At 46.1% G+C, this 18,015-nt stretch overlaps 1 protein-coding gene across 2 annotated transcripts in view; it reads right to left on the bottom strand.

Moving 5' to 3' along the window:
• Nucleotides 1–18,015, bottom strand: part of CD244 (CD244 molecule) — a 29,054-nt gene that overhangs the window by 5,087 nt on the left and 5,952 nt on the right. For both annotated transcript variants that reach the window (XM_082704310.1, XM_082704311.1), the window contains 5 exons: nt 5,087–5,401; nt 4,733–4,996; nt 3,235–3,342; nt 2,758–2,825; nt 509–568 (listed from right to left, as the gene is read on the bottom strand). In XM_082704310.1, the coding sequence (XP_082560436.1) occupies nt 509–568; nt 2,758–2,825; nt 3,235–3,342; nt 4,733–4,996; nt 5,087–5,401 (815 nt within the window). The remainder of the gene's footprint in view (nt 1–508; nt 569–2,757; nt 2,826–3,234; nt 3,343–4,732; nt 4,997–5,086; nt 5,402–18,015) is intronic.

Below are 18,015 nucleotides of genomic sequence, written 5' to 3'. Positions count from 1 at the left end.
CCCCGGCTTGTGCTTCCTTCCCCTCTCTGTATCCCTAGCAAATAAATAAATTTTTAAAAATTGTTATTGTTAAGGCATAATAAGATAAAAGAGGACAACACAGACACATTCTTCCCTGAAAACAAGTATAATAAGGAGCAGAAATGAAAACAAAACAAAACAAACACACTACAGGGTCCCCAAGTATTGGAAGTAGCGGGGAAGAGAAAACAGAAGCCAAGTCCCCTGACAAGCTTCCTCCCCCTACGGGCTGTCTGGGCCACGCCTGCCACCAGGCATGGACGGGCAATGAAGACCTACACCAGACTCTCAAGCTCTGTTCAGTTCTGCCAAGACACTCCAGAACCACAGAGATCTTTTCCAACATCTTAATGCAGCTGAGGCCACACCGTCCTTTAGACCCTAGGAGCACCAAGCTCTTTTCTGTCATTCAGGAGTGTGAGCTTCTGGAAGGCCTTAGGAAGCCCCATAGACAGGCCTGGAATGGATTCGAGAAGCCATCGCGTACCTGGGACTGGATCATGGAGTAGATGGTGCTTCCTTCCCCGGGGGGATTCTGCCTCTGCGTCTGCACAAGAAAGAGTAAAGGGGCGCGCGGTCGGATGGCTGTGTCTCTCCAGATGGGGGCTGGGTGAGAAGACACAGAGCAAACAAGAGGGTGCCTGAAAGCTAATGAAGGAGGTGGTCATCAGTCACCCCAGGATAGGGAGCGACAGTAGAGAGAGTAACTCACACTGCAGTAGTTACAGTCCCATGCAAGGATCCCCCCAGGTGTGAAGGCATTGCACAGGGTGACCCTGTCCGCGGGGGCTCCGATCACGGGCTTTACCTCGGTAACTTAGAAACTCGTCTTTGCTGACTTCTCAGCCAGATTTGCCACGTAACCACCGAGCCCTGAGCAGGGCTGTGATCTGAGCCTCACCTCAGGGCCTGCGCCTACCTCAGAGGCCTTCACTGTTTTAAAGCCCCTTCTCTAGATCCAGCCTTGGTGCAGAGTTTGCCCTAGGCCTGAAGTCAGCCCCTGGGCAGCTGCAGAGCTGAGTGAAGACTTGGACCGAGGCCGAAGGCGGGGAGACCAAGCCTTTCCTGTTCCCTCCTGCCCACAGGAGTCAGGGTTGGAGGTGTTTTACCCCTGAGCCCCTATTGCCAGGTTGGGCTCGAACGGGGAGCCAGAGGGGGCCAGCAAGAGGAAGGAGCTCAGAGCAGCAGGAAATCGCCCGCTGTCCTGGGGGCTCGACAGTCATGGGCATCGGGCAAGAAACGAGAGTGGGGTGTCTCCAGAAAGGTCAGAACAGGGCCCCAGAGTAAAAGCACAGGAACTTGAGATTTAGGCCTTCAGACCAAACCCCGAAACCCACAGGGAGAAGCCAGCAAAGGATGAGGCCACAGAGGGAGGAGCTCCTGAGTCAGAGGCAGAGGCCTAAATCCCCAAGAGATTTCTTTTTTCCTTTCTCTTTTTCTTTTTTCTTCTTTTTTTAAATAATTTTTTTTATTTTTTTATAAACATCTAATGTATTATTAGCCCGAGGGGTACCGGTCTGTGAATCGCCAGGTTGACACACTTCACAGCACCCACCAGGGCCCAAGAAATTTCTTATCCTCTGACTAGCTCTTTTCCACTCTTCCCCGGAATTTACCTAAATGCCGATGACCTAGAAGATGACCTGAAGTCATCCTCCTTTTGTGGGAGGAAAGGCAATGTGTCGCAAGCCTCTGGGCTTCTAGCTGTCGGGAGACAATTTGTTCTCGGGCATTCGTCAGTGGCTGGTCGTGATGGGAGAGACAGAGTCTCCTTCGTGTCTCACACCCCAGTAGTCCGTGAAGGGGCAAAGGAAACGGGCCGGGGAAGCTGCCCCGATTCCTGATTCCCACGGGGCCCAGACCTGAGGGAAGAGGCTTGCCTGTTCCACAAGGCCTCACACGTGGGATAAAGCGGGAGATCCCAGCGCGCTGACTTTCCGTCTCTCCGCCTCAGGTGGAGCCAGGGAATGGGGTGGGAAGAAGGCCACCGGCTGGCCAGGGAGGCCCTGCCTTCCCCTAGGCCTGTCACCACTTCCTGCCCTGCTTAAGGGCAGGCAGTGGAGCTGCGCCCTCCAGTGCCCTACCGACTCCACCCTGCAGGCCGGCAGAACTGGCCACTCCCTGCAGGGGAGGCTGGCTTGGAGAGGTTCTTCGTGGATTCTCGGAGGAAGCCACTTTGGCTCCTCAGTTTTGTGCTAAACTGGTTTCTCGCTCGGGCATCTCAGCCAGACTCAGGCCTCTTCCCAAAATGTTGTGGACGCAGACCCCTGAGCTAGCTCCAACATTGTTGTGCATTGGCTGGTCAGGTTGGCTTCCATCACACCCTGGGCAACAATAGAGGGACCCACAAAAGTAAACTTGGACATGCATGGGCATGAGAATTTGTGGCCAGACACAAAATGCAAGGAAGCTGGATTCTTCTTGGGTCTTGGCGCAGCCGGGGAGACTAAGAAGCGACGACACCAGGCGGCCGTCACTCCGGGAGGCAAGAGCAGCATTCTGCCCTCTTCTGTGGATTTGTTGGGCTCCATCCTTCTCAGCAGGTTCTCCCTTGTTTTCTGCTTGTCCTCCACAGCCACAGCCAGGAGGGTGATGGGAAGACAGAAGGGAGGGCTGAGGACCACTTTGAGAAGACACTTATGTGGCACCCTTTGTCTCCCTTCCCCTAATGACCATCCTCCCAAAAGCATCTTCCAGGCTAATGGAGACAGACCCCCAGCCCCTCGTGTACCGTACTTGATTACACCTGTTTTGCAAGTTGTTGACATCTTCATAAACTGTCAGAGGTTCCCCTGGGATGATATCTGTGGAAGAAAAGCAGCAAAGACAGAGCTGCAGAGACCCCCAGAGGGCATCCTGTCCCGGCTTCTGCTTCTCACAGTCCCACCTCCATCCCACATGGCCAAGACCTTGAGAAAGATTCTAGAAAGGAGGCAGACTAGTGCCCTCCCCAGGATGCCCACAGGAGCAACAATCAGGCAATAGAGGAGTCCGTCAGGCTGGGCAGCCCCCCAACAAACCAGCCCCCTGCAAACATCCCCGAGGTCCCTCAGTAGGTATGACCTGGGGAAAAGGACCCAGCAGCTTTCCCTCCCCCAAACCTGCACACACATGTCCCAACGCTCCAGAGGAAAAGCAGGTGCTGTGCTCCCAGGCACGTGCCACTGGGGACACCAGGTCAGGCAACAGCACCTCCTAGGGACCGACACTTACGGGACTGCTTCCTCTTCCTCCTCCACACACAGAAGCAGATGAGGGTGACCAGGAGCAGGATGATTAGAGAAATCACGATGAACACCAAGTAGTCCACAGAGGTGTGTTCTAGGACACGGAAAGCATGAGGCCTGAACTTTCAGTCTCTCTCTCCCCCTTCCCACCTGTTGGCCAGAGGACTGGTTTCAGACCTGCACTCCCCCCTCACACCCCACTGATTGCACCATCAACCCTGTCTCCCCACAGTTGGGTGACTTCCCCTGACTGATGCTAAGGGCATGGATACCAGTGTCTGACAGGCCTGGCTCTGTGCCCTTGGGCAACTTCCTCAACCTCTCTGAGCCTCCATCTTCTCACTTATAAAAGGAGATGATGTTATTTGCATAAGGGGGTAGATCGTATGATCTAATATATGTAAAGCAGTGGGCACAGCAAATGAGACATATATTCACTCTTTTGCTAACTCAACAAAACACGCTGCGCCCCACTCTGTGTCCGGCAGCCCTCCCTTCCCCTTCCTGCCACTCCCCTTCCTCGTGTGAACTTCCACATTGCACATCTGTGTCATAGGCGTAGCATGACGAGGGAGCCCGTCGACAAGGGAAGAAGGGGAAGGAGTTCTGCGTCCCAGGTGCTCGCTGGTGAGGCTCTTCACAAGCATAACCTCACCTACTCTTACCAGCAATCCTGGGAAATGCGTCTTATCATCCCCACTTTACCCAAGAGAAAAACTGAAGCTCAGAGAGGGTAAGGAATCTTCCGGAGATCACAGAGCTAGTGAATAATGAAACCGTGGCTGACATGACCCAAAAGCCAGGGTTCTTGTCACTCCAAATTGCTTCAGCTTGTTGGTTGCTTTTTTTTTTTTTTCCCCTAGGAACGCCTAGTTTTGTTGCCTGTATTGGGCTGTAAGTTTCTTAAGGACAGGGACAGCAAGTAAGTTTTTCCCTGTAATGCCTTTGCTGATGACACTTTAATTCTTTATTTATCTGATAAAAATTGGTGCAAACTTAACCCAAGATAAGTCTTAGGATGACCACAGGCAATAAACCAAGAACTCTCCCAGGAACCCTGTGATCAAACTGACTTTCCCATGGCCCAGGGCACTGTTGTACCCCATTGTCACCTCCTGGGGAACTACATGGCTCAGGGAAGTTACCCTTCCCTGGGAGGAGGAAACATGTCTCCATCAGTCTGTCAGAGGAAGGAAGTGATGACCAGCAGCCAGAGCAGGGCCGTGACCCACCGAACAACTAAGCTTTCCTTACAAGGAAAACTCACATCTCCTAGGATTCTTGGTGGGGATAACTATCTTCTCAGACTAAGCTACACCTGGCTTATGGGAACTCTGTGCCCAGAGACCAGGACCACCCCAGGGAGGGGCTGCAAGGCACTTGAGGAGGCAACCAAGGGGTCTTATACCCAAGCATCTCTGGCATAAGTCTGATTATGGGGTCCACCATTTTCAGCCCCTGTTAGTGCAAAGTGCTCCACTCACGCTTGTTGTCACAGCTCTGGGAGAAGGTGTGGTTTACCCAGCTGACCGGGTTGCTGACGTTGCAGGTGTAGTTTTCCAAGCTGTTGACATCAATCTGCTCCTCCAGTATGCTGAGATTGTTTGGGATCTCGATCAACTCCTTCCCTCTATACCAAACATAGCTCACGTGGCCACCTCCAGAGACTGAGCAGGACAGCGACACCTGGCATTTCCCTCCATTCAGGACCTTCGTCTTCCCCACTGCTTCAAGGGTCCCTACAGGATCTGAAAGCAGAGATTCTGATCAGAAAGGCACTGGAAATAAAAACCTTGCAGGGGGTCAGAGGGGCAGGCCAAGCAGTCCTAGGGACTCACCAAATACAGAAACCCGGAACCGGTGATGTTTGACTTTCCCACTGTCATCAGTTACCTCCAGGAGGTACAGGCCACTGTCCCTCGGCTGAGCTGCTTTGATGAGAAGAGTTAAATTCTCTTCCCTAAAATCGAAGATCTCTTTTAAATCGTCAGTCCACGTTTCAATCTTACTCTTCCAAGTCAGTATCACGGAAGTCTTTGAAGTTGAGTTCCTCTGTATCTTCCATTTCACAGAGTTTATGTGCTTTGTCTGTGTTGTGGGGGGTTGTAGGGAGAGTTGCATTCCCGAGAGTCCAACCACAGGTTTAGCAGAATCTAGGGATTCCAGAAAAGAGAACCCAGGCTGGAGGCCGCAGGAAGGGCGCCACCCTGAGCATAGCAGGCAGTTGGATATGACTTCCCTTGAGCCAAGAGGAAGGGGGCATGTGTGAGGAGACCAGAGCCTGAGAGAACCTGGAAGTGTACTTCCCTTTCCTGCCTCCCCGCTCCCCGGGCTCCGGGCCCCTCCTCTGAAGGAGCCCACCAACCAGGAAAAATAGTTAAAACCCCCGACTTCTTTCTGTGGTGCAGCAGGTTTTAAACACTTCATGTAAAATTTATAAAATACTTTACATAAAGTTTATAAAACACTTTTATATAAAGTTACATAAAAATATTTTAACCAGGGCACCTGGGTGGCTCAGTGGGTTAAGCCTCTGCTTTCAGCTCAGGTTACGATCTCAGGGTCCTGGGATCGAGTCCCGCATCAGGCTCTCTGCTCAACGGGGAGCCTGCTTCCTCCTCTCTCTCTGTCTGCCTCTCTGCCTACTTGTGATCTCTGTCTGTCAAATAAATAAATAAAATCTTTAAAAAAAATTTTTAACCACGTTTAACTATGTGGTTTTCTTGGTTTTGTTCTTGTTTTTAAATTTTATTTATTTACTTCACAGAGAAAGACACAGCGAGAGAGGGAACACAAGCAGGAGGAGTGGGAGAGGGAGAAGCAGGCTTCCTGGTGAGCAGGGAGGCTGATGCGGGGCTCAATCCCAGGATGCTGGGATCATGACCTGAGCTGAAAAGCAGACGCTTAATGACTGAGCCCCCCAGGCGCCCCTTAACTATGTGTTTTAACAATGACCTTGTAAGAGTTTTATCCCTATTTTACAGGTGGGAAAAAAACTGAGCAGAAATTACCGAAAAGTAATTAGCCCAAGTTACACAGCAAAAAAGATGAGCTTGAAATCCAGTCAATTTAGAGGCTGTCGAGGAGGCGTTTTTAACCATAATGTTATAAACACTGTATCTGACGTGACTCCCTCCCCACAGAGCTGAAGCAACCACCAGTGACTGCAGGAAATTCTGAACGGCCAAACCCAGTAAGATGAACCCTCCAAACTGAACTCATAGCTCCCTCCCCTGTCTTCCTATAGAGCTAGATTCATAATCCTCTCTTGTAACACTTAACACACCAAACTGGGGTCATTTCTCATTAAGGTTTGCCAATTTTGTAGTCACTAGGAGGTCTCCACAGCAATTGCTCCCTTAAGAATAATTAGAGAAAAATAAAACTACAGGGCCTTGATATATGCCCGCGGTTGTCCTCTCTAGAGATTAAGATGTGTGCTAATTAAAATGAGGCTGTGACATAGAGCTGCTATCTTTTGCCTCCCGGAGGAAAGACCAGCGCAGTCAGGAAAGAAAAATGGAAGTTGCAGTGGCCATTTTTGGCAGGGAAGCTGTGTGGTCACATAGAAAATGCTGGAAATGAAAAGGTCCGCCAGGGAGGGTCATAAAGTATTTGGAGGAGAGAATAGGATACAAGGATTGTTATGTGAACAGATCTGTTAAAATGGAGGACATTGGGAGGAGAGCAATGGAGAGGGGGATTTTTAGATATCTATCCACTTGCGTTATAAACACGTTCAGTCCCAACCACATCTTCACCCTGGCATTTCCTCAGGAGTCAGAGTAAATAATTAAAGAAACTTGAAAAAATAAAGAAAGAAGTTACTCGGTTGATAGATTATATTTCTTTGCTCTTGACACTCCTAAGAATAAAATACATAGGGTTCCGGGCACTGGGCTGGCTCAGTCAAGAGAGCAGACTCTCGATCTCGGGTTTGTAAGTTTGAGCCCCACGTTGGGTGTAGAGATTAAGCCTCTGCCTTCCGCTCAGGTCATGATCTCAGGATCGAGCTCCACATCGGGCTCTCTGCTCGGAAGGGAGTCTGCCTCCCTCTCTCTCTCTCTGCCTGCCTCTCTGCCTACTTGGATGTCTCTCTATCAAATAAATAAATAAAATCTTTAAACACACACACACGCGCACAGGGTTCCCATTCGTATTTCCATGATTGAACTGGCTCTGTCCATTGCCAAACCAGAAACCGGCTCTGCATTTGTCTCCCATGGTCCTACAAATGCAAGAGGCACAATGACGCATTGCACAGAGAACCTGAGATCAATCCCCACTGGTTACAATCCACAGTGTGACCAGGGCCCTGAAGAGTCGGGGCCCCTTTGTGTATGAGACATGGTTCCTGACTCCAAAGAATCTGTGATCTGAAAGCAGAACATACTTTTATTCCACAGCATAACTGTTTCATTCTTAACAGTTGAGATAAATAATCATCTAAAAAAATCTAATTCTGATCATGAAGACCACATTAAGACATGCTAACCAACCCTCCCACTGAGAATAACTAGGGAAAAAATGGGCAAAGTATAAAAGCATATTGCTAACGGCATCAGGGAGCTAATAAAGCAGTGGAATATAACAGGGCCAAGATCTGGAAGGAGAAAACTCGGAGAGGCGAAGCTAGAATTTTTGACTCCTGTTCCCAGAAGGCTTGCAATAAACTCAAAGAACTAAAAGAACACAGAGTTCAGGGATCTCATGTTAAGAAGAAGTGGGTATACTGGGTCTCCTGGGTGGCTTAGTTGGTTAAGCTTCCAACTGTTGATTTTGGCTCAGGTCATGATCTGAGGGTTCTGAGATGGAGCCCTGCATCAGGCTCTGGGCTCAGCATGAAGTCTACTTGAGGATTCTCTCTCTCCCTCTTCCTCTGTCCCTTCCCCTCCAACCCTCTCTCTCTCTCTCTCTCTAATAAGTAAATAAAATCTTTAGGGGCACCTGGGTGGCTCAATTGATTAAGCATCTGCCTTGTGCTCAGGTCATCATCCCAGGGTCCCCAAGTCGGGCTACCTATTCTGTGAAGAGTCTGCTTCTCCCTCTCCCTCTGTCCTTCCTCCTGCTTGTGCTTTCTCTCTGTCAAATAAATAAGTAAAATCTTAAAAGGATAAAAATATAAATTATTCCTGGAGGAAAATAACATCAACATGAGCATTAAATTATTTCTAAAATTTACAGATTTGCATGCAAATGTCCAAAATGAAATAAAAAACTAACAAGAATAAGGAGAGGAAACATGTCCAAAACTTTAAAAAAAAAAAATAACCAATAGAATTAGGCTCAAGGAGCATTTAGATAACTCTGTCATTATGTTTGTGTTTCAAGAAATTAAAATTTAAAGTTTGAGAACTCCAGCAGAAAATCAGTGTGATAGAATGCAAAAATGACCATGCCCCTTGCAAAGTGACTTTGTAGCTCCACCCATCATCAAAGAGATAAGGCTCACTTTCCTATCTCCAGTAACTGGGCAGGCCTTTTGAATACAATGCAGCATAAATGACATTGTGCCAGGGTCACCTGGGTGGCTCAGTCAGTTAAACATCTGACTTCAGCTCAGAACATGATCTCAGGGTCCTGGAATGGAGCCCGGCACTGGGCTTCATGCTCAGCCCAGAGTCTGTTGCTCCCTCTCCCTCTTCCACTACCACCCCACCCGTGTGCACACTCACTCTCTCTCTCTGTCTTCCTCTCTCTCAAATAAATAAATAAAATCTTTTTTAAAACGAGTCAGAGAGACAGACAGACAGAAAGGACACAGAGAAAAGGGAGATGGAAAATAATTATACAGGATGCCTGGGTGGCTCATTTGGTTATGCGTCTTCCTTCAGCTCAGGTCATGATCCTAGGGTCCTAGGATTAAGCCCCAAGTCAGGCTCCCTGATCAGTGGGGAGTCTGCTTCTCCCTCTCCCTAGGCCTGCTGTTCTCCCAGCTTGTGCTCTCTCTCTCTCTCTCTCTCTCTCTCTCTCTCTGTATTAAATAAATAAATAAAATCTTTTAAAAAGAAGAAAGAAAGAAAAGAAGGAAGGAAGGAAGGAAGGAAGGAAGGAAGGAAGGAAGGAAGGAAGGAAGGAAGGAAGGAAGAATTATACAACAGAGGATCAACAAGCCATTTTTTTATTTCATAAAAAATCAAAGTATGGTAAATGCATAGGTCGATTGATCAAAAGAAATGTGAAAAGATACAAATAAGCAATATCGGGATTTTTTTAAAGATATCACCACAGATCCTACAGATATTAAGATCTCAAGAGTTATAAACTGCTTTCCATCAGTAAATTTTAAAATTGAGATTAAATAGAAAATTTCTATGAAGTAAATTGAATCTATACTGAAAAACTTTCTCACAAAGTAAACTCCAGACCTAGTTAGCATCACTGGTTAACTCTACAAAATATTTAAAAAGATTTAACTCCAATCTTACCCAAATGCTTTCAGAGATAGAAGTAGCTAATGCTTCCAAACTTGTTTTATGAGGTTAGCATATTTATTAGTTTGACACCAAAATCTGCAAGTATATCACAAGAGAAGAAAATCAAAGGCTCTTTCACTCAGAAACAGGGGTGCAAAAATCCTAAGCAAAAGAATAGCAAACAAAATAGCAAAACACATAAACAAGAAAGTGTGGCCTGTTTACAAGGGAGAAAAAGAAAGTAACCATGAAGAATCATAAACATTGGACTTAATAGAAAAAAGCAATTTTTTTTTGAAGTAGGCTCCATGCCCAGTATGGAGCCAACGTGAGGCTTGAACTCATGATCCTGAGATCAAGACCTGAACTGATAACAAGGTCTGAGCCACCGTGGCACCCCCTACTCAAAAACTTTATTCAACTGTCTGAAATATGCTCAAAGAGGCAAAAGAAACTATAGACAAAGAATTAAAGGAATCCAGATGACTGATGTTTCAATAAAGAAAATACTAATAAATAGAAATTATAAGAGGGAATCAAATAGAAATTCTGGAGCTTAAAAGTATAATAACTGAAATGAAAGGTTCACTGGAGAGCTTCAACAGCACAGCTAGGTCAACTGAAATGATTCAAGTCGAGGAACAGACAGAGAAAAGAATGAAGAAAAATAAATCGAGCCTAAGAGACATGAGGGATGCCAGCAAATATACCCACATGAGCATCATGGGAGTCCCAAAAAGACAGTAAAGAGACAAAGGGGCAGAAAGAAATAATGGCCCAGAACTTCCCAAATTCAATAAAAGACACAAATATACACATCCAAGAATGTGTATATGAACTCAATGAACTCCAACTAAGTTAAACACAAGAGATTCATACCAAGATACATTCTAAAATGTCAAAAGCCAAAGACAGAGAATCTTGAAAACAACCAGAGAGAAGCTATTTGTCATGCACAAGGTCTCCCCAGTAAGACTAATAATTAGTTTCTCTTCGGAAACCATGAGAGTGGAAAGCAGTGAGATGACACATGTAAAGTTCTGAAAGCTTGTTAAGACTCTCAACTAAAAATTCTATCTCCAGGGGTGCTGAGTGGCTCAGTGGGTTAAAGCCTCTGCCTTCAGCTAAGGTCATGATCTCACGGTCCTGCATGGGGCTCTCTGCTCAGCAGGGAGCCTGCTTCCTCCTCTCTCTGCCTGCCTCTCTGCCTCTGTCTCTGCCAAAGAAATAAATAAAATATTTTTTTTTTAAAAAAGTGCTTAAAAAAAAAAAAAGAATTCTATCTCCAACAAAATTATCTTGCAAAAAAATGAAGGACCAATGACAGCATTCCCAGACAAAGAAACATTGGGAGTTATTCCTAACAGATCTTTAGGCATGCCTAGAGAGATAAGACACCAGGCAGTTACTCAAAGCCACGTGAAGACATAGAGAACAGTGCTAAAGGGAATTACATAGGTAATTATTACAGCCAGTATTATTGCATTTTTGGTTTGTGATTGTTTTTTACAACACGAAAAAAAATAAGTGCTTAAAACAACAATTATAAATCTATGTTAATAGACACACAATGCATAAAGATGTCATTTGTGACAACATAATGTGGGGAAGAGTTGGTAGTCATCCAAATTAGCCCCACTCCCTATTCTCCAGAGAGGAGACAGGGGCTGGGGACAGAGGTAACAATCAATCATGCCTATATGAGGAAGCCTCCATAAAATACCAATAGCACAGGTTTTGGGAACTTCTAAGTAGTTAAACACATCCCACTGGGAGGATGACACACCCCAACTCCATGGGGACAGAAGCTCCTGCACTTGGGACCCCTCCCCCAGACCTTGCCCTGTTATCTCTTCATCCGTACCCTTTATAGTATCCCTTTAAAAGTTGGTAAACATAGGTGTTTCCCTGAGTTCTGTGAGCTGCTCCAGCATATTAATCAAACCATTCTATCTTGGTTGTAGGTCATACGATCTATAACCAGTTGGTCAGAAGCACAACCAGGGCTTGACAACCAGACTGGCATCTGAAGCAGGAAGCCACAGTTTTGTGGGACTGAGCCCTGAACTTGTGGGATCTGACGCTATCTCTGGGCAAACAGTGTCAGAATTGAGTTAAATTATAGGTCACCTAGCTAGTGTTACAGAGAACTGCTTGTGAAAAACCCCCCACAGTTGGTGGTGGAAGTGTTAAAAGTGAAGTAATGAAGTGTGAGTAGTGAAGGAGTTACAGAGGAAAGGAAGACAGAGGACAAAAGACAAGAAGACAAAACTGGGTGGCACTGCAATATAGTTTTTAAAATGCAAAGGAAGGGACACCTGGGTGGCTGAGTCATTAAGCATCTGCCTTCGCTTCAGGTCATGATCCCAGGGTCCTCAGATAGAGCCCCACATGGGGCTCCCTGCTCAGCAGGAAGCCTTCTTCTCCCTCTCCCACTCCCACTGTTCGTGTTCCTCTCTTGCTGTGTGGGTCTCTCTCTTAAATAAATAAATAAAATCTTTTAAAAAATAAAATAAAATGCAAAGGAAATGAACTAGGAGTGGAAATCCAGCAGAAAAAGAGAGGTTTAAAGAAAGTTCAGAGATGTCAGTAGGGAGAAGCAGGTTCTGGCTGGCCCCGTGGATGAAGTGGTGATGTCCAGAGCACACAGGAAAGGACAAGCCAAGCAAGAGGTGAATGGGTTTCCTTATGGGAGTAAACAAGGTGGTTGACATTGGGGAACCCCTCACTAGTGTCCCTGACATTGAGGAATAGTTGGCAGTTGGCTGGAACCCCTCACTGGCATGTTCTTTCTTGCAGAAGGAGGGTGTGGGTTGACGGAGCCAGTGACCATAGAACTGGCCCTCAACAAGACGGCGAAGGTCTAGAATCCTCTCTCTGGGGAATGGGAGATGCTGAGGGCCAGATACAAGGATTCCCAGAACACCCAGGGCCTGGCTGAGATTGGAGGCTCTGAATCAGGAGTTGATCTGTGGTGTGGAACTTTCTACTGCAGCCCTCACCAGCCTGATGTGGGGAGGAGGTGGACGGTCAGAGTGGGGCAGGACTGGAAGGGGATAGGGGCAGGATGTTGTGGGGAAGAAATGATGGAAAAGCAAACAGACAAGGTACTATATGCTGGGGGCTGCAACTCATTCACTGTTCTGGAGGGCTTAGATGCCAAAAGGGGAGATAAGAAACACTAGTATGAAAACATAACTTCTGATACTCTATGTGAAAAGCCAAAAAGACTCCAGTAAAAAACTACTAGAACTCATACAGAAATTCAGTAAAGTGGTAGAATATAAAAATCAATGCACAGAAATCAGTTGCATTTCTATACACCAACAATGAGACAAAAGAGAAAGAAATTAAGGAGTTGATCCCATTTACAATTGCACCCAAAACCATAAGATACCTAGGAATAAACCTAACCAAAGAGGCAAATGATCCATACTCAGAAAACTATAGAACACTCATAAAAGAAATTGAGGAAGACACAAAGAAATGGAAAAATGTTCCATGTTCCAATTTCCAAGGATTGGAAAAACAAATGTTGTTAAAATGTCTACACTACCTACAGCAATCAACACATTTGATGTAATGCCTATCAAAATACCATCAACTTTCTTCACAGAGCTGGAACAAATAATCCTAAAATTTGTATAGAACCAGGAAAGACCCTGAATAGCCAAAGGAATGTTGGAAAAGAAAACCAAAGCTGGTGGTATCCCAATTCTGGACTTCAAGCTCTATTACAAAGCTCTAATCATCTGGACAGTATGGTACTGGCACAAAGACACAGAGATCAATGGGAATAGAATAGAGAACCCAGAAATGGACCCTCACCTCTATGGTCAACTAATCTTTGACAAAGCAGGAAATAATATTCATTAGAAAAAAGACAGTCTCTTCAACAAAAGATGTTGGGAAAATTGGACAGCCACATGCTGGACCATTTCCTTATATCACACACAAAAATAGACTCAAAATGGATGAAAGACTTCAATGTGAGACAGAAATTCATCAAAATCCTTGAGGAAAACACAGGCAGCAACCTCTGTGACTTCAGCCACAACAAATTCTTCTTAGAAAAATCTCCAAAGGCAAGGGAAACAAAGACAAAAATGAACTATTGGGACTTCTTCAAGATAAAAAGCTTTTGCACACCAAGAGAAACAGTCAACAAAACCAAAAGACAACTGACAGAATGGGACAAGATATTTGCAAATGACATCAGATAAAGAGCTAGTATCCAAGGGCACCTGGGTGGCTCAGTGGGTTAAACCTTTACCTTCAGCTCAGGTCATGATCTCAGGGTCCTGGGATCAAGCCCTGCATCGGGCTCTCTGCTCAGCGGGAGCCTGCTTCTCTCTCCGCCTCTGCCTGCCTCGCTGCCTACTTGTGATCTCTGTCTGTCAAATAAATAAACTCTTAAAAAAAAAAAAAAGAGCTAGTATCCAAAATCTATAAAGAACTTCTCAAACTCAACACCCAACGAACAAATAATCCAACCAAGAAATGGGCAGAAAACATGAACAGACATTTCTGCAAAGAAGACATCCAGATGGCCAACAGACACATGAAAAAATGCTCCACATCACTCAGCATCAGGGAAATACAAATCAAAACCATAATGAGATTCCACCTCACATGAGTCAGAATGGCTAAAATTAACAAGTCAGAAAACAACAGATGTTGGTAAGGATATGGAGAAAGGGGAACCTTCCTACACTGTTGGTGGGATTGCAAGCTGGTGCAGCCACTCAAACAGTATGGAGGTTCCTCAAAAAGTTGAAAATAGAGCTAGCCAGGCGCCTGGGTGGCTCAGTGGTTGGGTAACTGCCTTCAGCTCAGGTCATGATCCCAGAGTCCCAGGATCAAGTCCTGCATTGGGCTCCCAGATCCATGGGGAGTCTGCTTCTCCCCTCTCATGCTCTCTCTCAAATAAATAAATAAATAAAAATCTTTTTTTAAAAAGAAAGAAAGAAGGAAAAGAAAATAGAGCTGCCCTATGACCCAGCAATCACACGACTGGGTATTTACCCCAAAGATACAAACATAGTGATCTAAAGGGGCACATGCACCCAAATGTTTATAGCAGCAATGTCCACAATAGTCAAACTATGGAAAGAGCCCAGATGTCCATCGACAGATGAATGGATAAAGAAGATGTGAGACAGATATAGATATAGATAGATATAGATATAGATATAGATATAGATATAGATATAGATAATGGAATGTTATGCAGCCACCAAAAAGAATGAAATCTTGCCATTTGCAATGATATGGATGGAACAAGAGTGTATTACACTAAGGGAAAGAAGTCAGTCAAAGACAATTATCACATGATCTCAGTGATATGTGGAATTTAAGAAACAAGGCAGAGGATCATAGGGGAGAGAGGAAAAAAAATGAAGCAAGACGGAACCAGAGAGGGAGACAAACCATAAAAGACTATTAATCATAGGAAACAAACTGAGAGTTGGTGGAGGGTAGGGGGTGGGAGGATCGGGTAACTGGGGAACGGACATTGTGGGGGGAGAGTATGGGTTGTAACGAGCATTGGGTATTATACAAGACTGATGGATCACAGACCTATACCCCTGAAACAAATAATTTTTAAAAAAGAAAGCATAAGTTCCTCACAAGTTAGCCCATGCTGAGTGAGAGATGGAGGAGACTCTGACAAAAAGGACTAGCTTGTTCAGAGGGGAGAGGCCACAGTAGATTCCGGTGGTCAGGGAGGCCCTGGGGCTGCCACCACTGCTGCTGTTACTGTTCAGCAGCTTTGGGGCCCCTCTTCCGGTGGTTGAGAACAAATGGAGTAAGACAGCAGCTCTGCAGAGGGAGAGCAGAGGTGAGGTGATTGGCTCTATTGCCTCCTCAGGAAGCAACGGGCAGCTAGCAGGGAGGGTGGCCAAGGAGACAATCTGGCCAGCAGCCTCCAAGGCCATGCATTGTCCACAGTCAGCTCGGCCAACTCTGACCTGGACTGCTGGTGGAGGAGGGGTGAGGGCCGAGTGCTGGGAGCGGGTGAGGGAAAGTCGCAGAGCAGCATACTTTACCAGCCAACAAAAGGATGTTGAGGTTTTTCTCAGCTCTGGGTTGTGCCACCAGGCTTGGGATGAAGGCAAAAGAGGGGCCACCTGCTGAGGACTGAGTGAGTAGAGCCCAGTGAGATCCCAGAAGTGCTGGGGGCAGGGACAGCCCCAGTCAAGGCAAAACCATAAAGTAGATAAAGCACCCTCGAGGGCCCACATCCCACTTTATCTCCCCTCTTTCTTCACTTAACCCCACACTTGGGGGCTTCATTGGCCATACTGACTCCTCTCCTCAGACAATCCAACCCCCTGACCTCTATCGACCTTACTCAATCCATGCCCCTCAACTCCTTGTATCAGTTAACTCAATCAGCTCATGTATGCAATCTTTCTCCAAACTAACAGGTGCATTTGCTTTTCATTTCCTGTCCAAACCCTGTGTGCTTTTCCCTACTTCCAGTCAGCTGTTCCCTCTACTTACATTATCTTTCCTCCTTATCCCTACCTCCTGAGCGATTCTGCATGCATCAGGGCCACAGGCCACACCACTCCCCGCCAGAAGGAATCTCCATCTTCTCAGGTCCCTTTGTGCTCTACCTGGGTCTCATCTTTTGGTGACACTTCCCTTATAATCATTGCTGCACATGCTCCTTTTCCTCTGTCTGAAGGATTCTTTTTTTTTTTTTTTTTAATTTATTTGGAAAGACAGAGCACAAGCAGGGGGAGCAGCAGTGGGAGGGGGAGAAGTAGGCATTCCACTGAGCAGGGATCTCATGTGGGGCTCAATCCCAGGATTCCGGGACCATGACCTGAGCCACAGGCAGACCCCTCACTGACTGAGCCACCTAGCTGCCCCTGTCTGAAAGATTCTTAAGAATACAATCAACATGTTTCATCTTTCTTTCATCAACAGAATCTTGTATAGTTCTTAGAACATAGTAAATGCTTCATGAAGTTAGTTAATTAATTAATTAATTAAAATTCAATAATGCATCTCAGCTAAGGCCCAGAAACAAATGCACTGTAGGACTTCCGTGCAGAACACCGGGAAGGCTGCAGAGAGGTGGGTCCCTTGGTTTCAGCCTTTGCCTTCCAGGCTCCACACACCTGCACCCTCACGTCCCATTTGCAGGACCTCAAAAAAGAAGCCAGCAGCCCTGAAACATCATGGGATTCTCATATACTGCTTGGTTCAACCACCTTGGCAAACAGTTGGCCAACATCTGCTGCAAGTCTGTACACATGCCCTATGATTCTATACCTAGAGACATGCTCAACAGACATGCATATATAAAAGTGTGTACAATAGGCTGCTAGCACCATTATTATAATGGGGGCGGGGGGAAACAGCCAAAAGTTTCATCAATAGCAGAAGGGATGAATAAACTTCTGCATGGTCATACACTGAAAAGCCATGAAATGACCAGGTACAAGTAATAACACAGGTAAATTTCATCAGATGCTGAACAGAAGAAGACAAACATAGAGCACACACCATATAATACCCTTTATAGATAGGCCAAACTAACCTATGATGTCAAAAGTCAGAATAGTGGTCGTATTTGTGAAAGGGAGAAGAGCTAATGAGTGGAGAGAACGTGTGGTAATGACACAAGCATGTTCATTGAACAGTAACATATGGAGATGTCCGTTTCTCTTTTTTATATATTTTGTTTATTTATTCATGAGAGACAGAGACAGGGAGGCAGAGGCAGAGGAAGAAGCAGTCTCCCCACGGAGCAGGGACCCCAACACGGGACTCAATCCCTGGACCCTGGGACCACGACCCAAGCCAAAGGCAGATGCTCAACCACCTGAGCCACCAAGATGTATGTTTCTAATTTTGTATGCTTTTCTGTACATGGGTCACACTTTAATAAAAATGTCTATTGGGGCCCCTGGGTGGCTCAGCGGGTGGTGTCCAACTCTTGATTTTGACTCAGGTCATGATCTCAGGGGGGTAAGGTCAAGCCCCATGTTGGGCTCGTAGCTGAGTATGTACCGTGCTTAAGATTCTCCCTCTTGTTCTCGCTCTGCCCCACCCTGCTCATGCTCTCGCTCTCTTGTTCTTTCTCTTTCTCAAAATAATAAAAAGTAAATAAAATTAAAATTTTAAATGTCCGTTTATGAAGACAATGGCCTAGCAATCCTTGGAGCGACTTCTACGGAATCGGTTCCCTCCAGGACGATGCTGCAGCCCTGAGTCCCCCGAGTCCCCGTCTGTCCCCCGTACCCAACAGCTTCACCATTCCCTTGGTTTCAGGGGAGGTGCAGTGAGGAAGAGATAAACAGCTACAGTCTTCTTGGAACATGCCTGGATCCCAG

This window comes from Mustela nivalis, assembly GCF_964662115.1.
Source record: "Mustela nivalis genome assembly, chromosome: 16".
Lineage (NCBI taxonomy): Eukaryota > Metazoa > Chordata > Mammalia > Carnivora > Mustelidae > Mustela > Mustela nivalis.
This window is presented reverse-complemented; position numbering and strand designations above follow the sequence as displayed.